A 26,239-nucleotide genomic window follows, 5' to 3' on the forward strand; every position below is an offset into this window, starting at 1 on the left:
CTTTGTACAATGGCACTATGCACGCATTCCGCCAATCCTCAGGCACCTCACCATGAGTCATACATACATTAAATAACCTTACCAACCAGTCAACAATACAGTCACCCCCTTTCTTAATAAATTCCACTGCAATACCATCCAAACCTGCTGCCTTGCCGGCTTTCATCTTCCGCAAAGCTTTTACTACCTCTTCTCTGTTTACCAAATCATTTTCCCTAACCCTCTCACTTTGTACACCACCTCGACCAAAACACCCTATATCTGCCACTCTGTCATCAGACACATTCAACAAACCTTCAAAATACTCATTCCATCTCCTTCTCACATCACCGCTACTTGTTATCACCTCCCCATTTACGCCCTTCACTGAAGTTCCCATTTGCTCCCTTGTCTTACGCACCCTATTTACCTCCTTCCAGAACATCTTTTTATTCTCCCTAAAATTTACTGATAGTCTCTCACCCCAACTCTCATTTGCCCTTTTTTTCACCTCTTGCACCTTTCTCTTGACCTCCTGTCTCTTTCTTTTATACTTCTCCCACTCAATTGCATTTTTTCCCTGCAAAAATCGTCCAATGAATATTAGAACTACGATGATTCATACCAGAAATAAAGGATGAGTGAGAGCCAGAAGGATGTTTCTATATTTGAGATGCCCATTCCCTGTTCTGTATGGATTTTGAAGAAGTGATCAAACCATAAGAAGCTTATAAGAAGAAAGGGACTTACATCTCTATACCCCCAGCAACAATTGCTATTATGCATTAAGCACAGAAGCATCTTGTAAAGAGAATTAATAGTTATCCCTCAATTTTCAGTAAAGTATTTGCAAATTAATTCAATAAATCTCCTGGAAAAGCCGGAGTTGATAATTAGAGGTGTGGAATGGGAGGAGGGGATATTGAAAGAGAGGATATATTTACAAGAATTTGATCAGAAGATTCAAGTAGAAGCGAAGTCAAATAATAACAGTAAAGAAGATTAGAGGCAAAAAAAGTTGAAAACAAGAAAAGGATAAGGCTTATAGTCCCATTGCACGAGTGTTGCCTAGCAGGCATCAGCTCGTTGAGAGTTTAGTTTAACAAGCTTTATGTATGAAATCACACTGAATAAGCATCCATTCAATTCAGCAAGCAGTATTTCTGATTGAACCTAGTGGCAGGACAACCCAGCCAAGCAATGAGCATTAAGACAAATTTGGTGACAAGTTAGATTTTTGCATCCAAATGGAATGTCGTAGCTTGTGCTCTCTTTTGTTTCTCCTTATTTTAACAACAAACCTCAACAGCAATGAGTTCAAAAGAAATTAACTACGACTGCAGTGAGTGCTACTCAAAGTTAAAGGAACTTACCTGGCACAGGAGCTCCTACATTCACATCTTCCAAGGATAACGAGGAAGACCATCACATTGAAGACAAAACTGAAGGTTCTGCATGGATAGGAATATAGTGGAAAAGTTAATGAAATCTGCAAGCTTAGGTATGTCAACTGAGTATATAGCGCGCAGGGGGGGTAAATAGTGCCAAGCAATTGTAGTTTTGTTTTATTTTGGTGTTCATATTGTTATATTTTGGGGTTCAAATTGTTTGGGCTGGACCCCTAACCTATATTTAGTGTCTGTAAAGTTTATGCTTGTTACGTTTTGTTTTTGGGTTGAAATTCTTTGGCTAGAAGCACAACCCTGTTTACAATGTGGGTTTTTGGGTCACAAGCTCATCCTAAAACACATCATGTCTTTTAATGTGGGAAAAGTGGGTTCAATTGAATGAAAATTTACTAAACAAGCCCCTTTGCAGGAATGTATATTGCTTTTCAAGTTCTAACTAGCTGTATTCCATTTTCCCTTAATGGAAATAATTCAGCCATTCTTAGCGGATTACATTGGAAGTTTCCTGCATAGAGGACCAGTGCAAGTGGGTAGTAATACAGTACAGGTTTATGGCAGGAGATGGGGTAGTTGATTAAATAGTACCTAGTGGAATTAAGTGACCAGTAATAAAAGTTGAAAGAGAAAATTTAAAGTAAATGGCACCAAAGTACGATTTCCTAATGCATGCTGTAGAAGTGAGGCACACATTGTACTAGAAAAACAATCAGAAGCCAAATATGCTGCTGAAGTGAAGGCATCAGAAATAAGTGGAAAGTAGATATAATATCGTTGCCAAACCATTTTTGTGTAAATTTTTATATTAATGTACAATTGAATGGAATCACATTACCTTCAAAGTAGCTTGTGCTGGAAAGAGTTAATGTCAAACTTCCAAACAAACACAAATGTTCAGACCCGAATCTATGAGTGGATGTACCACTGGAGGTAGGTATGACTCAAGTCATAATTTTTCTCCACATCTTTTCTTCACCTCATTCATCTTAGCATCTCATGCACATTCTTTATTGGATACTTATTTAACTCGAATGTATGAATGTGAACCAAATTATATCCACTTCATAACTATTTACTATATTATTTCCTCAGCCTGCGCCAGGTCCATATGATCACAGTGTAGATGACCGTGAACACACAGTTGATCAGTGGAAGGAGCTAATCTACAAGGAGGTAATGGACTATGAATTGGTTTACAATTCCCCTGGGGGTGCTGGGCCAGGGGCACGTGGAGCAGCTCCTACACATGCTCATGCCCCACCTGCTGCCACCAATGCGACTGCTGATGGGGACCAAGACCAACATAGACCCAACCACAGATAGGGCTGCCCTCAACCTTCTTAGCAGTCCCTCCGCCCCATGCTTGCCCTCCCAGCTCTCTCCTTTGCACACCACATACTAATGCTGCTGGGAGGTGACTGGTACCCATCAAAAGGATGTAGTATGAAAATGAACTTGTTACATGAGAATGGAAATTGGTTGCATTTTCTCTTGTTGGAACTGGATGTATGGGCCAGTGTTTCTCAGTAGTTTGCTGTTAGACTGATGTCAGTTTACAGCTGTGTGCATCATTTTTTTAGGAGAAACTGTCACATTCTTGTGACTAGTGATATGACTGGGCATTGCAGGTTTATACTACAAGCAACTGTACAGTAGCTGAAATTCATGTGCAGTTATGACATCTCTGATATCCCTCTTGTGCTTCTTGGCTGAGGCACATCATTCTGTGTAGTCCACACCATCTTCTGTGTCCATTTTGTGTTGTGTCAGAGCGAGTGCGTGAGCGCATGCATCAGAAGTTTGAAAACATCGTTCAGACCATGATGATATAGACAAAAATATGCAATTTAGGTACTGTAAGCTGTAGATATTTTCTGCTTAAAGTCTCATCAACATCAGAGAGAACCTGTGTATCTCAGTGTTACCATACTTAAAACTAAGATTAGTTTGCAAAATGCAATACAATGAGTCCCCTGTACCAAATGAACTACTGCAAGAAGTCATCAGTCTTGCTAAGCTTGTCAGTATTTTCCCCAAATTTTATGGTTGTTCAATATTTCATAAGAAATTTGCAGAAAATATACAGTGAAAAGTGTTTCAAGAGCTTTCATTTAGAAAGCTTTGCTTGTGGCTGCCAAGGAGAAAATAAGAGCAAGGCATATCAAATAATGATTATGTGATGGTTGCTTCTTGACAATGGATTGTAAAACCTCATTTACCACAAAAGTTGTGTGAGGAGATGTGTGTGTTGGGCTTATGTTGAACCAAGACAGTAATGAAATATTTTGAGATCTATTCATGTGATAAATTTTTTTTAGTCCTTTTTAGCATACCAGTTCTTCCATGGGTCTCATAGGCAAGCAATCTACAAATGTACAGTTGTGTCAAATTTGTATTTCCTGTACAGACTAAACTTGGTTGTTTTTGTGAATTGAATTGTATGGTAAAAAGTGACTTGAGATTGTTTGCAGTCTTTTAGCATCCATTTTACCATTTCATATTTAGGCAGAATATGACGTCCCAAACTCTGCCAAGAATATGCAGAGTCTCTCTCGTCTCTATCTCCACACCATAGTAACATACCATGTACGGTTTCGAGATGGATGAGAACGGCCAGTAAGGGACAAAACTCCAAGACAGTCCACTTGTTATTTCAGCTGCCTTTACCACCTCATATTATTATGTTAGAGCAGTAGTACTGTCAATATCCAGTGGAGTTTGGTTATTTTTTGTGGTGAATGGCACGGAGTTGTGTCTCTTACTGGAATGGCTCAAGTCCGTCCACCACTCAGCTTGCAGAGGTGACATTTGACTTGCAGGCACATGGATGGCTCGGCTAGTTCCCCTCCTCCTTCACCTAGTATAAAACTATATTATTGTAAGATGTTAATTTATGAAAATCTTAGGCAGTGAATGTAGAATACCTTACTCCTTGAAGGGATTCAGTGACTGGTCCTCAGGGGATGTTAAAGGAGCTCATGATGTATTGTGGTAAAAATACCATAAGTCCCTTGAATTAAGCAGTCTAGAACAAGTTGATTTTTTCCACCCAATGTTTCGATTCCCTCTTGAATTTTTCCCGAGCCTTCCTAGCAGCTTGCTATGGTCCAGTGTCCCAGCACCTCACACGTCCCCCCCACCCCATCATGGAAACGCTTAAAAAAGTCCAACAAGTCCTATATAGCATGAGTCTCTTGCTGGTAGTACCCTTAATCTTGCTTATAGTACACTATAAATTATTGGATTGCACTGTGCAGGTTTACCCTAATTATTATTTTACATTTGGTTTAGTACCTACCTGAAGTGTATTTTCCTACTTTTGGACTGATATTGCATTGGAAGAATATGTTATGGAATTTATAACAATGAACACTATATATACTGATCTACACAAATTCTACAGCAACAGTAAATTTAATATTCAAATTGCATTAAACCATCTGGCTCGGGGAGAGATGAATTTTTCATGAAGTTTTGCAAGTTCCTATTTACATATACAGTAATAATCTCATGATTACAAAATTGGAGCTATTACACCTTACTAATATTTTTTCTCGTACTTTCCATATAACTGTTAACTCCCATTTTATCAAGTCAATGATGCAGTTTCTACTCAACCCATAAACTGAAATCTATGATTAAGGGTTCATCATACTTTTTCTGTTTTGTCTTACTCAAACTTATCAGATCATGCTTCAAATTGTAATCCCTGCTCCCCAATTTTATTCTAATGATCCACAATTATTATAAAATACTGAAACACTTATCTATCTTATTCCATTACCACTTCCATAGGATGGAACAGATGAACATAACCAGTACTATCCTGTAATTAGCTAATCACTTTACCTTTCCTTCAATGAACCATCTATGACATATACTTGCATTTTTGCATAACTCATTTAAGACAAGTAGTGCATAAAAATAAAATAATTTACATTGCTATGTGGTCTTGTTAAACAATAGAACAATTTGTTTGCCATGCTGAAAGCAGGGTGGCCCTTTCAGAATTCTTGCAAGAAATATTCGAGTACAAGCCATGCTTGGTATTAGCAATAGTTTTCTTTATAACCAGAAATCTAAATATAGAAATGTATTAGAGGTTCATATTTTCAATCCTCCTTAGTTTGTATTTCATGAATAATTCTAAACCACAAAAAAATTTCAGATTCACTGTCAACAATCATAGACATAAAATGAAAGAGGTCCTAGGATGTGCCTCGCATATTGGCAAGTTATGTATCGAGTAAAAAACTAGCTGGTGATTCTATGTGGGCTACATTTAGAACACTGACTAGTAATTATGTTATAGGTCTGATTAGGAAAATTATCGAATTTGTGAGATTTAAATCCCCTTGTTTCTGTGGTTAGAACAAGATCAAACTGAGTAATTGAGAAAAACACCTGAATTACCAGATGAACTATGTCTTCTTTAGCTTTTTCAGTGTAAGGCTTATGTGCAATAAAACTCCACATGGACCTGATGGTACAAGATATCTGAAGTTCCTCCCCGAGCTTGAAAGATAACTAATCACTGCTAAAAGTTATGGAATTAACCACCAATATGAAGTATATAAATATCAATCATTACAAGTCATTGCCAGTGAATGGTAGAAAGAAAAAAAAAATATTCCATAGCTGACAAATAACTTGTGGTAATATGGATACGAAACACATAATGATCTTACCTTTAACAGAGGACAAGGAACACATGCTTCTCCTGGGTTTCCTTCTTCTGTTGAAGATACTAACATTACTGTATAATATGTGGAGGTATACCTCTGATGAACTTAAATACCAATTTGTGGAAGATATAGAGGAAAGGGTGGTCAATGTGTCATCTATCAGTGCTCACCAGATAACATCACTCACTGTCAAGTCAGCTACGCTCCACTTTTATCCTTTTCATTCTGTGCAAATTTCATGATTGTTTATAAGGTAAATTACTATGAGTGATGGTATTCATAGTGTGTGTGCTGGAAGATTGACTTGTTTGTGACTTTTCAGTCTTTCAAATTTTAACTGAAAGAAATGTGACTGTTGTAGACATTGTGATGTGGTTTGAATTCAAATGCTGCATATTAAAATACTGGCAATATGCTTTTGTAATGAATTTTATGCACATAATTTCTAGAGAGGTGAAATGAACTGGATTCAAACCAACTTCCTTTGTACATTCCAGGTTATATTTGTTGGAAAAACTCATGTGCAGGCCACTGGTAGAAATTTGTTTTTTTGTGCTAAGTCTGGAGGCCACCCCACCTGTAGAAGCTAGTGCAGCTAGCCCTGAGGCACTGGGATACATCATTTAGAATATTAATACATTGTATGCTAGCTCTCCAAGGCTGTAGTAGCTCACTAGTAATATCGTTTAGTGACTGTACAAAAAAAAGTGCCATATAAAGGCACAACCCAGTATGTATTCCATCACCCAGGGTTGGTTGGATCTTTGTTGGACACACCACTTCTTTTACGTTGAATATTTTTAATTGTTTTGGCATTTATTAGGGTGCATACAGGGGTATGTAAAATCTTAAAAATGTAGACAAATATTCATGCTATGGGTGTGGAATTGGCCACTGGATGGCAGGCATACCAATACCTGTTCAAATGATGTTTCCTTAGTGCTCAAGACAGGATGAATAACACCCTGTGTATTTCTCGTAGAAATTAGGAATATACAGTGTTTCCAGATCATCCCATTAGGTGTTGACAACGGCCACCACTTGTTACCCACCTCCACCCACAGCTCTCATGCTCTTTGGTGTGTGTGTGTGTGTATGCATACCTGTGTGTGTGTCCATCTGAGATTTTTTGTGTGTGTATGTGTGCATGAGTACATGTGACAGATACATGTGAATGTTTGTGCATGCTGTGCATGTTACTGTATGAGTGGACATTGTACAGCGTAGTTGGTATCATACTACTGAGGAAGATACTGATTGGTGTTAAGTTTGTCTGTTGACCTGTCTTTCCCTATGGATATACCTAGCTTTGTATGGGTATGATTCTTTGTCACATGAGAGGAGAACATTACTGTGTTTCATGGTGTTATGGGACAGAGTAGTGGCAATTATAAGTCAATCACCTCCATCCATTAATCATTTATATGTGGCCATGAGCAATAGTACTTGTCCAGTACCTCACTCACTGTTGCTGGCTGAGACAGGCACCAGGAACCTGGCAGTAACCCATCTGTTAACCCGGTCCAGATACAAGACACTTGAGGTCCCTGGCATTGGGCTATCCATGGGAAAATGCAGTTCTACCTGCTACACCTGTTTAACTCTCAACATTTGTGCTTAGTCAGGACAAATCATCATAACCTTTTGTATATAAAGCAACCCCAGTAGTGCAAACAAAAATAAAATTATCAAGTTATCTTATGGTTTTATTTCAAAAACTGTACTGCAGTTACTTAAAAATAAATGATTTTTTGTCTTCATTCAACATAAATTCAAATAACACATTACCATTATCTTATAGGTGAAGAGTGTGGCAGTTGGGTTTTAGTTTCATAATCCTTGACTGCTCAAATTCTGATAATGTCATCTAACTATACTTCCTCTGATAAATCATTCAACATTGTGCGAATTAACCGAAGACCATCCACGTTGCTAGCCTGAAAAATTTGAAGTGACATTTATAATGAAAAGTATCTAAATGGATCATTGTTGTAAAACCCTTAATTATTACCTACAGTGTTTAGGAAATACCAAGTCAAAATACTATCCAGATAATTGGTGTTCCATACAAAGGATAGAAATGCTGCTGACAATCTTAGAAAAAAAGGGACCCACAAAAGTGAACTCAAAACATGTGCAAGGGCATCACATTTCATAAGGTAGGGAAAAAGTAATGCACTAAATCAGATATGACTACCCTCTTGGTTGTTACTTTATCCATTTAACATTATCTGCTATGTAAACAGCTAAAGTCATTAACAGCATGTCAGAGGTTTATTTTGTGGAAGTCAATGAAAAAGAAAATCATGGTCTTTACATAATGCTGTAAAGCCATGTGCCTCAATATGTTTGGGGTAAAACTGATTTCAAGATATTCAAATATTTGTCTATATCTTCCTATGAAAGTAGAAAGCATAAGTGAAGAATGGACAAAAAGCTTGTATGATGGAATACATAAATATTCAAACTCTGGCATACATGAAAGTAAAAAGTTAGGTGCAAAGTGTGCAAATATGGGTACCAAACTATTTCCTACCTTAAAAACTATATTACACATTAAGGAAATTATCCATAATACGAAAAACAAAATTATGAGAAAAAAATTCACCTGTTTAAAAACCCCGACTTTTTTTCATCCTGGAAGCATGCCTTGGTACCGTACATACCTAAAGAAACTGCTCTAACCCTTCCAATTATTGCCGCATTTCTCTTACTGCAACTGTCTCTGAAGTTTTTGAAACTCCTTACCTCTCACTTTCTCAAGCACTTCAAATCCCATTTCCTTCTTTCTGGTAATCAATATGGATTCTACAGTGCAAGACCAACTGATGAATTCTCAACTGACTCACCTCTGGTTCTTCCCTATCAGGGATTTTGGTGTAACTCTAGTTATAACCCTAAATGTCAGAGCACTTAACAGGGTGTGACATAAGCCTTTGCTTTATAAACTTCCTTTAGTTTCACCAAAGATCCTATTATTAAAAGATGCACAACTTCAGCTTTGCCCCATAAGGAATGTCATACCCAGTTTAGCCTTCTGCTCACTGTAATACCAAGATGTCACTGAGATGTCACAAAATATTGCCATGTCAACATGGAAACCTGTGGTAAACGATGTGTCGTCTGATATACATGCATCAGCTAGACCGTTGCGTCTGCTACACTTTTGTCTGCAATGTATGAAACGTTCCAGTAGTTCGATTAATCATAAAATGTTTAGTTTTTGGCTGTCTTTAACACTGTATATTCACCATTCGGTTATTCCTAAGCTTTCAAACATTGCCACTGCCTATAGTAGAAGGTGCCATGATAGCTGTTATTCGACTGTGTTCGAAACGTCAAAGTGCAACATCAATCTCAAGCTTTTATTATTATTATTATTATTATTATTATAATTATACTTTGTCGCTGTCTCCTGCGCTAGCGAGGTAGCGCAAGGAAACAGACGAAAGAATGGCCAAACCCACCCACATACACATATATATACATACACGTTCACACACGCACATAAACATACCTAAACATCTCAATGTATACATATATATATACTGATTAGAAAGGGTAGTGAGTGGTGGGATGAAGAAGTAAGATTATTAGTGAAAGAGAAGAGAGAGGCATTTGGACGATTTTTGCAGGGAAAAAATGCAATTGAGTGGGAGATGTATAAAAGAAAGAGACAGGAGGTCAAGAGAAAGGTGCACGAGGTGAAAAAGAGGGCAAATGAGAGTTGGGGTGAGAGAGTATCATTAAATTTTAGGGAGAATAAAAAGATGTTCAGGAAGGAGGTAAATAAAGTGCATAAGACAAGGGAGCAAATGGGAACTTCAGTGAAGGGCGCAAATGGGGAGGTGATAACAAGTAGTGGTGGTGTGAGAAGGAGATGGAGTGAGTATTTTGAAGGTTTGTTGAATGTGTTTGATGATAGAGTGGCAGATATAGGGTGTTTTGGTCGAGGTGGTGTGCAAAGTGAGAGGGTTGGGGAAAGTGATTTGGTAAACAGAGAAGAGGTAGTAAGAGCTCTGCGGAAGATGAAAGCCGGCAAGGCAGCAGGTTTGGATGGTATTGCAGTGGAATTTATTAAAAAAGGGGGTGACTGTATTATTGACTGGTTGGTAAGGTTATTTAATGTATGAATGACTCATGGTGAGGTGCATGAGGATTGGCGGAATGCGTGCATAGTGCCATTGTACAAAGGCAAAGGGGATAAGAGTGAGTGCTCAAATTACAGAGGTATAAGTTTGTTGAGTATTCCTGGTAAATTATATGGGAGGGTATTGATTGAGAGGGTGAAGGCATGTACAGAGCATCAGATTGGGGAAGAGCAGTGTGGTTTCAGAAGTGGTAGAGGATGTGTGGATCAGGTGTTTGCTTTGAAGAATGTATAAGAGAAATACTTAGCAAAGCAAATGGATTTATATGTAGCATTTATGGATCTGGAGAAGGCATATGATAGAGTTGATAGAGATGCTCTGTGGAAGGTATTAAGAATATATGGTGTGGGAGGCAAGTTGTTAGAAGCAGTGAAAAGCTTTTATCGAGGATGTAAGGCATGTGTACGTGTAAGAAGAGAGGAAAGTGATTGGTTCTCAGTGAATGTAGGTTTGCGGCAGGGGTGTGTGATGTCTCCATGGTTGTTCAATTTGTTTATGGATGGGGTTGTTAGGGAGGTGAATGCAAGAGTTTTGGAAAGAGGGGCAAGTATGAAGTCTGTTGGGGATGAGAGAGCTTGGGAAGTGAGTCAGTTGTTGTTCGCTGATGATACAGCGATGGTGGCTGATTCATGTGAGAAACTGCAGAAGCTGGTGACTGAGTTTGGTAAAGTGTGTGAAAGAAGAAAGTTAAGAGTAAATGTGAATAAGAGCAAGGTTATTAGGTACAGTAGGGTTGAGGGTCAAGTCAATTGGGAGGTAGGTTTGAATGGAGAAAGGCTGGAGGAAGTAAAGTGTTTTAGATATCTGGGAGTGGATCTGGCAGCGGATGGAGCCATGGAAGCGGAAGAGGATAATAGGGTGGGGGAGGGGGCGAAAATCCTGGGAGCCTTGAAGAATGTGTGGAAGTCGAGAACATTATCTCGGAAAGCAAAAATGGGTATGTTTGAAGGAATAGTGGTTCCAACAATGCTGTATGGTTGCGAGGCGTGGGCTATGGATAGAGTTGTGCGCAGTAGGATGGATGTGCTGGAAATGAGATGTTTGAGGACAATGTGTGGTGTGAGGTGGTTTGATCGAGTAAGTAACGTAAGGGTAAGAGAGATGTGTGGAAATAAAAAGAGCGTGGTTGAGAGAGCAGAAGAGGGTGTTTTGAAATGGTTTGGGCACATGGAGAGAATGAGTGAGGAAAGATTGACCAAGAGGATATATGTGTCGGAGGTGGAGGGAACAAGGAGAAGTGGGAGACCAAATTGGAGGTGGAAAGATGGAGTGAAAAAGATTTTGTGTGATCGGGGCCTGAACATGCAGGAGGGTGAAAGGAGGGCAAGGAATAGAGTGAATTGGATCGATGTGGTATACCGGGGTTGACGTGCTGTCAGTGGATTGAATCAGGGCATGTGAAGCGTCTGGGGTAAACCATGGTAAGCTGTGTAGGTATGTATATTTGCGTGTGTGGACGTATGTATATACATGTGTATGGGGGTGGGTTGGGCCATTTCTTTCGTCTGTTTCCTTCCGCTACCTCGCAAACGCGGGAGACAGCGGCAAAAAAAAAGTGTGTGAAAGAAGAATGTTAAGAGTAAATGTGAATAAGAGCAAGGTTATTAGGTACAGTAGGGTTGAGGGTCAATTCAATTGGGAGGTGAGTTTGAATGGAGAAAAACTGGGGGAAGTGAAGTGTTTTAGATATCTGGGAGTGGATCTGGCAGTGGATGGAACCATGGAAGCGGAAGTGGATCATAGGGTGGGGGAGGGGGCGAAAATTCTGGGAGCCTTGAAGAATGTGTGGAAGTCGAGAACATTATCTCGGAAAGCAAAAATGGGTATGTTTGAAGGAATAGTGGTTCCAACAATGTTGTATGGTTGCGAGGCGTGGACTATGGATAGAGTTGTGCGCAGGAGGATGGATGTGCTGGAAATGAGATGTTTGAGGACAATGTGTGGTGTGAGGTGGTTTGATCGAGTAAGTAACATAAGGGTAAGAGAGATGTGTGGAAATAAAAAGAGCGTGGTTGAGAGAGCAGAAGAGGGTGTTTTAAAATGGTTTGGTCACATGGAGAGAATGAGTGAGGAAAGATTGACCAAGAGGATATATGTGTCGGAGGTGGAGGGAACGAGGAGAAGAGGGAGACCAAATTGGAGTTGGAAAGATGGAGTGAAAAAGATTTTGTGTGATCGGGGCCTGAACATGCAGGAGGGTGAAAGGAGGGCAAAGAATAGAGTGAATTGGAGCGATGTGGTATACCGGGGTTGACGTGCTGTCAGTGGATTGAATCAAGGCATGTGTATGGGGGTGGGTTGGGCCACTTCTTTCGTCTGTTTCCTTGCGCTACCTCGCAAACGCGGGAGACAGCGACAAAAAAAAAAAAATAAAAAAAATAAAATATATATATATATATATATATATATATATATATATATATATATATATATATATATATATATATATATATATATATATATATTTTTTTTTTTTTTTTTTTTCAAACTATTCGCCATTTCCCACATTAGCGAGGTAGCGTTAAGAACAGAGAACTGGGCCACTGAGGGAATATCCTCACCTGGCCCCCTTCTCTGTTCCTTCTTTTGGAAAATTGAAAAAAATTGAGAGGGGAGGATTTCCAGCCCCCCGCTCCCTCCCCTTTTAGACGCCTTCTACGACACGCAGGGAATACGTGGGAAGTATTCTTTCTCCCCTATCCCCAGGGATATATATATATATATATATATATATATATATATATATATATATATATATATATATATATATATATATATCCCTGGGGATAGGGGAGAAAGAATACTTCCCACGTATTCCCTGCGTGTCGTAGAAGGCGTCTAAAAGGGGAGGGAGCGGGGGGCTGGAAATCCTCCCCTCTCGTTTTTTTTTAATTTTCTAAAAGAAGGAACAGAGGGGGCCAGGTGAGGATATTCCAAAAAAGGCCCAGTCCTCTGTTCTTAACGCTACCTCGCTAACACGGGAAATGGCAAATAGTTTAAAAGAAAGAAAGAAAGAAATATATATATATATATATATATATATATATATATATATATATATATATATATATATATATATATATATACACACACAGACTTATACATATGTACACATGTACATAATTCATACTGTCTGCCCTTATTCATTCCCGTCGCCACCCCACCAAACATGAAATGACAACCCCCTCCCCCCGCATGTGCACAATGTAGCGCTAGGAAAATACAACAAAGGCCACATTCATTCACACTCAGTCTCTAGCTGTCATGTATAATGCACCGAAACCACAGCTCCCTTTCCACATCCAGGCCCCACACCCTTTCCATTGTTTACCCCAGACGCTTCACATGCCCTGGTTCAATCCATTGATAGCACGTCGACCCTGGTATACCACATCATTCCAATTCACTCTATTCCTTGCAAACCTTTCACCCTCCTGCATGTTCAGGCCCCGATCACTCAAAATCTTTTTCACTCCATCTTTCCACCTCCACTTTGGTCTCCCACTTCTCGTTCCCTCCACCTCTGACACATATATCCTCTTTGTCAATCTTTCCTCACTCATTCTCTCCATGTGACCAAACCATTTCAAAACACCCTCGTCTGCTCTCTCAACCACACTCTCTTTATTACCACACATCTCTATTACCCTTTCGTTACTTACTTGATCAAATCACCTCACACCACATATTGTCCTCAAACATCTCATTTCCAGCACATCCACCCTCCCCGCACAACTCTATCTATAGCCCACGCCTCGCAACCATATAACACTGTTGGAACCACTATTCCTTCAAACATACCCATTTTTGCTCTCCGAGATAAGGTTCTTGCCTTCCACACGTTTTTCGATGCTCCCAGAACTTTTGCCCCCTCCCCCACCCTATGATTCACTTCCGCTTCCATGGTTCCATCCGCTGCCAAATCTACTGCCAGATATCTAAAACACTTCACTTCCTCCAGTTTTCCTCCATTCAAAATTACCTCTCAACTGACTTGTCCCTCAACCCTACTGTACCTAATAACCTTGCTCTTATTCACATTTACTCTCAGCTTTCTTCTTTCACACACTTTATGAGCTTATGCTCATAATGTTTAGTTTGTTCATTTATGCTCAATATGTTTAGTTTGTTCATTTTGACAAACTATATACACTTAGGGAGCATGCAACATTCCAATTACATCTAATACATTTTAAAATATACTGATTAGCTGGGAGGTACACTGGCTTGAATTTAGTTATCCCAATAAGTTGAATGACAAAGGTTTCGAATAAGTGACAAAAACAAAGCCTATGATTGGTCAGGTGCCCCTTTGACATCATAGATGATTACTACAACCACCAGAGGGTACTAGAGAGGCCAGCAGGTATGCTGAATTTCAAGGGCTTAAACATCTTTTAGTTATAGGATCTTTGGGTTTCACTTATGCACAGTTTTCTCTCTAATCATTCCATATTAGTAATTATTATTAAAGCGAATTCCCCCTCCTATCCTACCAAAAGATGTGTATAAACTGAGAAAGTAATATGCGCTCATGCACGTGTAGTTAAGTTTCATTTCAACATCGTGGGATGCATTGTGGATATGTATCGGATATTTGAAAGCCTGTAACTGAGCCAACCAAAGGAAATGAAAAAAATTACCACAGATTTGTAGATAAAAAAAGAGATGTACAGATCTCTCAGTATTGTTTTTTTTTATTTTTTTATTATGCTTTGTCACTGTCTCCCGCGTTTGCAAGGTAGCGCAAGGAAACAGACGAAAGAAATGGCCCAACCCACCCCATACACATGTATATACATACATGTCCACACACGCAAATATACATACCTATACATCTCAATGTACACATATATATACACACACAGATACATACATATATACCCATGCACACTATTCACACTGTCTGCCTTTATTCATTCCCATCGCCACCTCGCCACACATGGAATACCATCCCCCTCCCCCCTCATGTGTGCGAGATAGCGCTAGGAAAAGACAACAAAGGCCCCATTCGTTCACACTCAGTCTCTAGCTGTCATGCAATAATGCCCGAAACCACAGCTCCCTTTCCAAATCCAGGCCCCACACAACTTTCCATGGTTTACCCCAGATGCTTCACATGCCCTGATTCAATCCACTGACAGCACGTCAACCCCGGTATACCACATCGATCCAATTCACTCTATTCCTTGCCCGCCTTTCACCCTCCTGCATGTTCAGGCCCTGATCACTCAAAATCTTTTTCACTCCATCTTTCCACCTCCCACTTCTCCTCGTATACCATCTATAAAAAAAAAAATTGGCATTTTAGTTGTCTATCAGGAAAAAGTATCAAATTATATACTTACATATTTTTCTGATGAGCATAAATCTTTTCTGCTTGACAACCCAATCATTAATCTAACTTTTTCAATAACAATTTGGTACCCTCTTTTTTCAACCTGGTTGTCTTCTTCATTACTGCCATCTTGAATCTTCATCAACCAGGTGCACCAGTAACGATGTTCTTCTAGAGGATGAAAATACTGTTTCTTTTCGACCTACAAAAAAAATTTAATGTTTCATCAGCATACAAAAATAAAGTTGACTGAACTAGGTGATGCACCTGCAATATGTAAGAAAAGTTAAAGTAACCCAGAGGTGGGATCAAGCACAATAAAGAATGCAAGTCTGTATTCTAATGCAAATGAGGTGTATTCAAGAAGATTCATACACTTACAATCATAAAACCTATGACCCCAAAAAAGCCCATTCACATGACTCAACATCCAAACAAAAACCCATCCACAACTATAGAATCATAGCACAGAAGAGAGGTTAGGCCTAGGTGACCACTGGCAGCTGTGCCACTGGCCTGTTTCCATGTAAAGTCAAGAAAAGGGTTTTCAAAAAGGAAAGGGAAGAGAAAATAAATGGATGCTTACAAAGCCTTTCCCATGGTTGGGAAACGGCTTTTCATCCTTTAAATCCTACATTTCCCTCCAATGGAAAGAGCCCAAGGAACAACTCATAGCACACCCACATGAAAAACATCAGACCTCAAAACTTCAGGAAAATGAAAGAAAAACCCAACTTTAACAAAACTGATCCCTGTTTTATACCATCCTCCTTTGACAGCAGCATTCTTGTAACCAGAAAAGGAAGGGCAGCCATATCTAAAGAAAGGAATCAATGAACAATATTATTTACTGCATGACAAAATACCCCTTCTGCTTGTTTCAACAAACAAAAGAATCCTCAACTTGTAAATCCTTAGTTACATGTTTCCTTTTTAATACTAAGAATCTCAGTTTCAAGATGTTTAGAGAATGTATTTAACCTTACAATTTCAAAGTTATTCTTATAACTGAATACAAAACTTCAGAAGTATAAACCATCCATGACTTTCACTATCCTAATGTGCAGAAATTTTGTAGATGTTTCACCATAATCTGCTAAAAAATGCAGATGCATGGCCTACAAGAAATTATAATCTTATTACCATGTTACATCTTGTATGATAAGTATTTTATCATAATTAATGTTTATCCCTGGAGATAGGGGAGAAAGAATACTTCCCACGTATTCCCTGCGTGTCGTAGAAGGTGGCTAAAAGGGGAGGGAGCGGGTGGCTGGAAAGCCTCCCCTCTCTTTTTTTTTTCTAATTTTCCAAAAGAAGGAACAGAGAAGGGGGCCAGGAGAGGATATTCCCTCAAAGGCCCAGTCCTCTGTCCTTAACACTACCTCGCTAATGCAGGAAAAGGCGAATAGTATGAAAGAAAGAATTAATGTTTCATTGAAAAATTTTTCATAACAGTATGGGCTGTGAGCAAACTGTTATTTTGTACAAATGATATAAACATTAATGTGTGTCATGATGACTCTGTCTGCTTATCCAAGTACATCATAAGTTGTAAAGTAAAGCCAAAGAGAGGGGGAAAACTGTTGCTGTACATATGGCAGAAAGTACTTACAAAATGCTCAATTTTTCAGACATGATATTTCCTCATGGACAGTATTGCGTGTGTAGAAACCTGGTTTTCTCCCATGGATATTTATTGATTGGGAAACAAAATAACCAGACCTCCACATCCAACCTTCTTAAAGTGTAGCCAGGAGAAATCACACCAGATATGCCAGCACCACACCCTACTGTATGGAATGGGGTTTGAGCATTCTAATCCCAGGGATCCTAATGATTCTATCAATCTTGCAAGACTTTCTGACCCTAGTGAGAAAATATGAGCTACTATGTATTTAGCTTAAAATGAGAAAAATTCAGGTCTCCCCATTCTCATTTCTCCTAATGAAATAATTTTTTTTGAAATATAAATATCTCAGGTGCTGCCACTTACATTAGCTTTTATATAGTTTTCCATTTGTTTCTTACACTTTTCACTCATATCTAGTTACAGTCTTTTCCATCAAATTCAAACACTCTTCTTTCTTTTTCTCAACATCCACACCCTTCACACCTAACACATAAATCTAATCTAATTTTGGTCTAAATTACCTTTCCATTTGTTAGTACCTTTCCATCTAAATGAATTGCTGGGCAATCAGCTAAGCCTACCAATAACAGTTATTCCAACTTTATCTTGTTCTAATAAGCATCGCACAACAGTTAAAAGGAAATAATTCAAGTAATACCTTTTTAAGCTGTGTTGATGGTGATGACCCAATAATTAGCAATGATGGCTCCTCTTTTCTCTCTTTAAGTGGTTCATCTACTCGAATGCTGTCACTTTTTCTGCTTCTTTCTCGTTTCTTTTGTCTCTTACTCCCAACTACCTCATCTTGTCTGTTTCCTACCTCTTCGTTTCCGAGTTCATTAACACGCTTTGCCCTCAAACGTTTACACCATTTAGATGAAGGATCTTCATCATCACTTTCTTGACTGGATTTCTTTTCCTTTGGTTGATGTGGTTCATCCGAAACAGATGCAGTTCCTTTGTCATTTTGAAGTTCATCAGCTCGGGTGAAAAAGCTCCAGAGCCCAACTGACCTTCTGCATACTCTACATCTGTTAAAGATGAATATTCCTTAATATGAAAGTAGGAAATCTGCTGATATTAATTATACTTTTACATAAAACTCAGCCAAAACTAAACGAATATTTTCTCCCACTGACAGGCAACATTTACACTATATTTGTTCATGATGGCATTACACATTCTTAAAGAAATGACTGTCCTTCAATGATGACCATTTTAAAGCTTCGCTTCTTCACATCCTTCCTTTGTTTTCTTTAGTCTACTTTAGCTTCATTACTCCTCTCTAGCTTCTCACTCCTCTTCCCTTGTATATATTTGTTGATACAACTAATTTTTCCACACCTAGTATAAGCAGCTAATGTATTACTATCTAACAATGTAACAAATAAAAACACAAAATTCACAAAATGCTCTAAAACTTACAATGATCTATCAAAGTACAATATGTATGCATGTTCAAAGGTGCTATGAAAATATGGTGTGGGAGGAAAGCTCCTTGAAGCAGTGAAGAGTTTGACTAAGAAAGTGGGTAGAAAGGTGAGAGAGTGGTTCAAGTGAAAGTATGTCTATGGCAAGGGTGTGTGATGTCATCATGCTGTTTAAGATGTTTATGGGTGGGGTAGTGCAGGAGATAAATGCGTGTTGGAGAGAGCAGCGAGCATGCAGTCTGGTGGTGGTGAGTAAATTGTTTGCTGATGATATGGCAGTGGTGGCATATTTGAGTGAGAAACTGCAAAAAAAAAGGTAGTTTCTGAGACTAGCAGAGTGTGTGAAAAGAAGAAAGATAAGAGTAGCTTTGAATATATGTATATGTAAATGAGTGGATGGGCCATTCTTTGTTTGTTTCCTGGCACTACCTCGCTGATGCAGGAAACAATGCAGGAAATAGAGATTATGTATAATAATAATAATAAATAAATATAAAAAGCAAGGTTATCAGATTTAGCAATGAAAAGGGTGAGGTAATTTAGAGTGTAGTGGAGGAAGTGGAGTGTTTTAGATCCCTTGGAGTGACTACAACTGCAAATGGACCATACCACACTGCTCTTCCCAAATCTGATGCTTGTACATGCCTTCACCCTCTCAATCAATACCCTCCCATATAATTTCCCAGGATACTCAACAAACTTATACCTCTATAATTTGAGCACTCACCCTTATCCCCTTTGCCTTTGTACAAGGGCACTATGCAAGCATTCTAGAATGCCAATCCTCAGGCACCTCACCATGAGTCATACATACATTAAATAACCTTACCAACCAGTCAACAACACAGACACCCCTTTTCAACAAGCAAATCTCATAAAATGATGACTCATAAATGTATTTCTTCACTTTCTTCAAATCTGCTCCATCTTTCCTCATCTGTTTTGCATCTTGTCCTGACAAAATTTCCATAAAGTAAGACTTGGACAGGATATTTCAAACAATTTTCACCCATTTTTCTCTTTAAAACCTCTCACAACTTTCCTGTCTCTTTCAAGGATCTGTAATTCCACCTCTATGAAAATACTTGGCATCAATGTAACATCTGACCTATCTTGGAAAATTCACATTATACAAATAGCTAAAACTATCTATCTATCTATTCATATCTCTGATAACTGTTCCATTCTGGAACTCCCTCAAAGGGATGGCCATGGCAATAGAGTCTCCATAACTAGTGAACTCCAGTGTCTCTTCTTAGCCTTACATGCCTCACCCTTAACAGGCTACTGTTCATCATAATGCTGAGAAACTTTGTAAATAATCCAAATTCTTTCTGCTACATCTGTGGTGAACTGACATTCATATTACAAAAATGTTCTCTCACATCCCTCATTGAAAAATGCTCTGAGAACTACTTTCGTTGTAAAGTAGGAGACCAGGATAAAAGTTGCCCCTTCCCCATATTTGTTGGTCACATGCATCAGGCTTCTCAAAGCATGGGCAAAAGGTTCATGCCACATGCCATTTCTATGGTTTGGAGAGAACCTAAAGATCATGATTTGGATTGCCACATCTGCCTGACAAATATAAATGGGATAACATCAAAATCCAAGCCTACTGTTAAATATCCTAATTTACCATCTGCTATAAGTCCAGTATCTTACAGTCAGGAATTAACCATGCCAGAGCCTCCAAGAAAAATGACAGAGTGATGATGAGTCTGGTGATGAGAAAGAAGGCCAAGTAGAGGAAAATATGGATCCAATATTCGAAGCAAGTTGTTCTACAAGTGAACCACGTTTGTTGAGTCAGGATCTTAATGATCTTGTCAGCAATTTAAATTTGTCTAGGAAGCAAGCTGAAGTTCTGAGTTCCAAATTAAAGGGTTGGGCTCTTCTCCAGAATGAAACTAAAGTTTGCTTATAGCGTGATCACCATGTTTGTTTTCAAAGAATTTTTCTCCCTTGAAGATAGAGGCACTTGGCCACGAATATAACATAGATGAGTGGTGCTTATTTACTGACTAATAAAAAGCTTGAGAGTGATTCTACTCCACAACGGAAATAAGTTTCCCTCCATTCCTCTGGCTCAAGCAGCTGACATGAAAGAATCATAAGATAACATGAAGCTTCTTTTAAGAAAAATTAAGCATGAGGACTTTAAGTGGAATGTATGTGGTGACCTACAGGTTGTTATACCTTTACTCGAAATGCAACTTGGTTACATGATGTTCTGTTGTTTCCTCTGTAAGTGGGACAGCCAGGACAAGAAAAATCATTACACAAAAAAATTGAGGCCAAAATGAACATCACTGACTCAAAATAAACATCACTGACTCCACTGAATAAGAATGGCATCAATCATCTTCTTGTTGATCCTAAGAAAATTTATCTGCCTCCTTTGCACATTAAGCTCATGTTGGTGATGAACTTCGTCAAAGGTATGGATAAAGCCTGCAATGGATTCACATATTTGAGGAATAAATTCCTCAGAATCAGTGATGCAAAAACCAAGGATGGTATTTTTGTAGGACCACAGATCAGGGAACTGCGTCAAGATGAAAAGTTTGAAGAAGAGCTAAATGAAGTTGAAAAACTGCATGGCTGTCATTTTAGAGAGTTCACAAAGATTTTTGGGGGAATCACAAATCAGAAAACTACTGTGATGTTGTAAAAGATCTGACTTCCCAGAAAATTCTGGGGTGCAATACAAGTCTAAAAATTCACTTTTGGGCTCGCACTTAGACTTTTTCCTGAAAAAACTTGGGGCAGTCAGTGATAAGCATAGCAAAAGATTTCACCGAGAGATTTTGGATATGGAAAAGCAGCAGCAAGAAAAGTGGAGCCCCTTTACATTGGCAGATTACTGCTGGACACTAAGGAAGGATGTTCCTGAGGCCAAATATAGCCAAAAATTGTACACTTTTACACTTTAGAGGTAAATTCTTTAAGTGTAATACCAATCTTGGAGGTGGAAAGATGGAGTGAAAAAGATTTTGAGCGATCAGGGCCTGAACATGCAGGAGGGTGAAAGGCGTGCAAGGAATAGAGTGAATTGGAACGATGTGGTATACCAGGGTCGATGTGCTGTCAATGGATTGAATCAGGGCATGTGAAGCATCTGGGGTAAACCATGGAAAGTTCGGTGGGGCCTGGATGTGGAAAGGGAACTGTGGTTTTGGTGCATTATTACATGACAGCTACAGACTGAGTGTGAACGAATGGGGCCTTTGTTGTCTTCTTAGCGCTACCTCGCGCACATGAGGGGGGAGGGGGTTGTTATTTCATGTGTGGCAGGGTGACGATGGGAATGAATGAAGGCAGACAGTATGAATCATGTACATGTGTATATATGTATAAGTCTGTGTGTGTTTATATATATGTATACGTTGAGATGTATAGGTATGTATATTTGCGTGTGTGGACGTGTATGTATATACATGTGTATGTGGGTGGGTTGGGCCATTCTTTCGTCTGCTTCCTTGCGCTACCTCGCTGATGCGGGAGACAGCAACAAAGCAAAATAATAATAATAATAATAATAATAATAATAATAATAATAATAATAATAATAATAATACAGAATAGAAAAAGGTGAGAACAATGGAAGTAAGGGGAGTGGGGGAGGAATGGGATGTATTTAAGGAATCAGTGATGGATTGCGCAAAAGATGCTTGTGGCATGAGAAGAGTGGGAGGTGGGTTGATTAGAAAGGGTAGTGAGTGGTGGGATGAAGAAGTAAGATTATAAGTGAAAGTGAAGAGAGAGGCATTTGGACAATTTTTGCAGGGAAAAAATGAAATTGAGTGGGAGATGTATAAAAGAAAGAGACAGGAGGTCAAGAGAAAGGTGCAAGAGGTGAAAAAGAGGGCAAATGAGAGTTGGGGTGAGAGAGTATCATTAAATTTTAGGGAGAATAAAAAGATGTTCTGGAAGGAGGTAAATAAAGTGCGTAAGACAAGGGAGCAAATGGGAACTTCAGTGAAGGGCGCAAATGGGGAGGTGATAACAAGTAGTGGTGATATGAGAGGGAGATGGAGTGAGTATTTTGAAGGTTTGTTGAATGTGTTTGATGATAGAGTGGCAGATATAGGGTGTTTTGGTCGAGGTGGTGTGCAAAGTGAGAGGGTTAGGGAAAATGATTTGGTAAACAGAGAAGAGGTAGTAAAAGCTTTGTGGAAGATGAAAGCCGGCAAGGCAGCAGGTTTGGATGGTATTGCAGTGGAATTTATTAAAAAAGGGGGTGACTGTATTATTGACTGGTTGGTAAGGTTATTTAATGTATGTATGACTCATGGTGAGGTGCCTGAGGATTGGCGGAATGCGTGCATAGTGCCATTATACAAAGGCAAAGGGGATAAGAGTGAGTGCTCAAATTACAGAGGTATAAGCTTGTTGAGTATTCCTGGTAAATTATATGGGAGGGTATTGATTGAGAGGGTGAAGGCATGTACAGAGCATCAGATTGGGGAAGAGCAGTGTGGTTTCAGAAGTGGTAGAGGATGTGTGGATCAGGTGTTTGCTTTGAAGAATGTATGTGAGAAATACTTAGAAAAGCAAATGGATTTGTATGTAGCATTTATGGATCTGGAGAAGGCATATGATAGAGTTGATAGAGATGCTCTGTGGAAGGTATTAAGAACATATGGTGTGGGAGGCAAGTTGTTAGAAGCAGTGAAAAGTTTTTATCGAGGATGTAAGGCATGTGTACGTGCAGGAAGAGAGGAAAGTGATTGGTTCTCAGTGAATGTAGGTTTGCGGCAGGGGTGTGTGATGTCTCCATGGTTGTTTAATTTGTTTATGGATGGGGTTGTTAGGGAGGTAAATGCAAGAGTTTTGGAAAGAGGAGCAAGTATGAAGTCTGTTGTGGATGAGAGAGCTTGGGAAGTGAGTCAGTTGTTGTTCGCTGATGATACAGCACTGGTGGCTGATTCATGTGAGAAGCTGCAGAAGCTGGTGACTGAGTTTGGTAAAGGGTGTGAAAGAAGAAAGTTAAGAGTAAATGTGAATAAGAGCAAGGTAATTAGGTACAGTAGGGTTGAGGGTCAAGTAAATTGGGAGGTAAGTTTGAATGGAGAAAAACTGGAGGAAGTAAAGTGTTTTAGATATCTGGGAGTGGATCTGTCAGCGGATGGAACCATGGAAGCGGAAGTGGATCATAGGGTGGGGGAGGGGGCGAAAATCCTGGGAGCCTTGAAGAATGTGTGGAAGTCGAGAACATTATCTCCGAAAGCAAAAATGGGTATGTTTGAAGGAATAGTGGTTCCAACAATGCTGTATGGTTGCGAGGCGTGGGCTATGGATAGAGTTGTGCGCAGGAGGATGGATGTGCTGGAAATGAGATGTTTGAGGACAGTGTGTGGTGTGAGGTGGTTTGATCGAGTAAGTAACGTAAGGGTAAGAGAGATGTGTGGAAATAAAAAGAGCGTGGTTGAGAGAGCAGAAGAGGGTGTTTTGAAATGGTTTGGGCACATGGAGAGAATGAGTGAGGAAAGACTGACCAAGAGGATATATGTGTCAGAGGTGGAGGGAACGAGGAGAAGTGGGAGACCAAATTGGAGGTGGAAAGATGGAGTGAAAAAGATTTTGTGTGATCGGGGCCTGAACATGCAGGAGGGTGAAAGGAGGGCAAGAAATAGAGTGAATTGGATCGATGTGGTATACCGGGGTTGACGTGCTGTCAGTGGATTGAATCAGGGCATGTGAAGCGTCTGGGGTAAACCATGGAAAGCTGTGTAGGTATGTATATTTGCGTGTGTGGACGTATGTATATACATGTGTATGGGGGTGGGTTGGGCCATTTCTTTCGTCTGTTTCCTTGCGCTACCTCGCAAACGCGGGAGACAGCGACAATGCAAAAAAAAAAAAAAAAAAAAAATAATAATAACCAGCCTTATTTATGAATAATATACACTCATTGTAAAATTCAACTGCTCTGTCACTTAAAAGCAAATATAATGTATTTCCCACCATGTTTGACAAAATGCCACATTACACACGCCTCTAATTTAGCAGGGAACATCTTAAGAAAAATACTGAGTTTTCAAATATTCAGCAGATTCCTCTTAAGTGGTATCGAAGCCTTGCCTGCCTTACATCTAAACTTACTTTATAGTAACAGTCCCCTACATAGGATTACTTCTTACCTGAAGAACAATTATCATTAAGATGGACATTTTCAACCCTTGTTGCAAAGGTCTCACAAAGTTATAGCAGTACAAACAAACAAATCATCAATGATGTTTTGGTCTATTTCTGAATAACTTTAGGGATACAGTTTTAAACGAGATCCTGCTGAGAATGAACTGATAAGTGTTTGAACTACTTGCAAACAAAAATACCTGAGATATGCTCCTTGACCACGGGACCATCCACAAAGAACTAAAAGAACAGATGATTTCTTAACGTCTTCATCTGTGCTACTGCATGTAAACACTCCCTTAATGAGCTCTTCATCGACTTCCTGGAAGAAAAAAGGACAATCTTGAAATGAAAATCATTTCTTCCTCCAAAGAGAACTGATCACTTATATAGCTACAGCATAATGGAAAATCATTACTTGCCATGAAGTAAAGAAGTGTAACTGTAAATTAACGAAATTATATTCTAATTCAGAAAAACTCATCTATGCCTCCAAAAATGCAGAAATCAAGGGTAGCTGTGTTCAAAATTCCCATTTATATTTCATTTTGTGCAAGAGAATAGACAGGGACTGCATATAAGAACTGACACCTGACAAAATTCTTCAAAGATCAGGTGACTTAAAAACTGTAACTCATGATATGGACAAAACTGAGGTCTTTAAACTTTGTTCAAAGTTTTTCTAATTTTCCAAAAGAGGGAATAGAGAAGGGGGCCAGGTGAGGATATTCCCTCAAAGGCCCAGTCCCCTGTTCTTAACGCTACCTCGCTAACACAGGAAATGGCGAATAGTAAAAGAAATACTGTAAAATAAAAAATAATTTTTATTATTATTACCATAAACTTTGTCGCTGTCTCCTGCATTAGCGAGGTAACGCAGACGAAAGAATGGCCCAACCCACCCACATACACATGTATAAACATACACATCCAGACACGCACATATACATACCTATACATCTCAAAGTATACATATATATACACACACAGACATATACATATATACACATGTACATTAATTCATGCTGTCTGCCCTTATTCAGTCCTGTCGCCACCCCACTTGGACGATTTTTGCAGGGAAATAATGCAAATGAGTGGGAGATGTATAAAAGAAAGAAGCAAGAGGTCAAGAGAAAGGTGCAAGAGGTGAAAAAGAGGGCAAATGAGAGTTGGGGTGAGAGAGTATCATTAAATTTCAGGGAGAATAAAAAGATGTTTTGGAAGGAGGTAAATAAAGTGCATAAGACAAGGGAGCAAATGGGAACTTCAGTGAAAGAGGCTAATGGGGAAGTGATAACAAGTAGTGGTGATGTGAGGAGATGGAGAGAGTTTTTTGAAGGTTTGTTCAATGTGTTTGATGATAGAGTGACAGATATAGGGTGTTTTGGTCAAGGTGGTGTGCAAAAATAGAGGGTGAGGGAGAATGATTTGGTAAACAGAGAAGAGGTAGTAAAAGCTTTGCGGAAGGTGAAAGCC

The 26,239-nt window shown here is 39.1% G+C and overlaps 2 protein-coding genes across 2 annotated transcripts in view; one reads left to right on the plus strand and one right to left on the minus strand.

The window, feature by feature from the left end:
• The window catches only part of LOC139761971 (stress-activated protein kinase JNK-like), a 187,720-nt gene extending 179,954 nt beyond the window's left edge, over positions 1 to 7,766 (plus strand). Inside the window, 2 exon segments of the mRNA XM_071686705.1 lie at positions 2,478 to 2,650; positions 2,652 to 7,766. Of these exon segments, the coding sequence (XP_071542806.1) occupies positions 2,478 to 2,650; positions 2,652 to 2,787 (309 nt within the window). The 3' untranslated portion in view covers positions 2,788 to 7,766.
• The window catches only part of LOC139761972 (uncharacterized), a 41,966-nt gene continuing 23,490 nt past the window's right edge, over positions 7,764 to 26,239 (minus strand). The window contains exons 4-7 of the mRNA XM_071686707.1: positions 24,964 to 25,085; positions 17,851 to 18,223; positions 15,570 to 15,761; positions 7,764 to 8,007 (exon numbers count right to left, since the gene is read on the minus strand). Coding sequence (XP_071542808.1) covers positions 7,942 to 8,007; positions 15,570 to 15,761; positions 17,851 to 18,223; positions 24,964 to 25,085 — 753 coding nt within the window. The 3' untranslated portion in view covers positions 7,764 to 7,941. The remainder of the gene's footprint in view (positions 8,008 to 15,569; positions 15,762 to 17,850; positions 18,224 to 24,963; positions 25,086 to 26,239) is intronic.

Source organism: Panulirus ornatus, chromosome 42 (genome assembly GCF_036320965.1).
Source record: "Panulirus ornatus isolate Po-2019 chromosome 42, ASM3632096v1, whole genome shotgun sequence".
Classification (NCBI taxonomy): domain Eukaryota; kingdom Metazoa; phylum Arthropoda; class Malacostraca; order Decapoda; family Palinuridae; genus Panulirus; species Panulirus ornatus.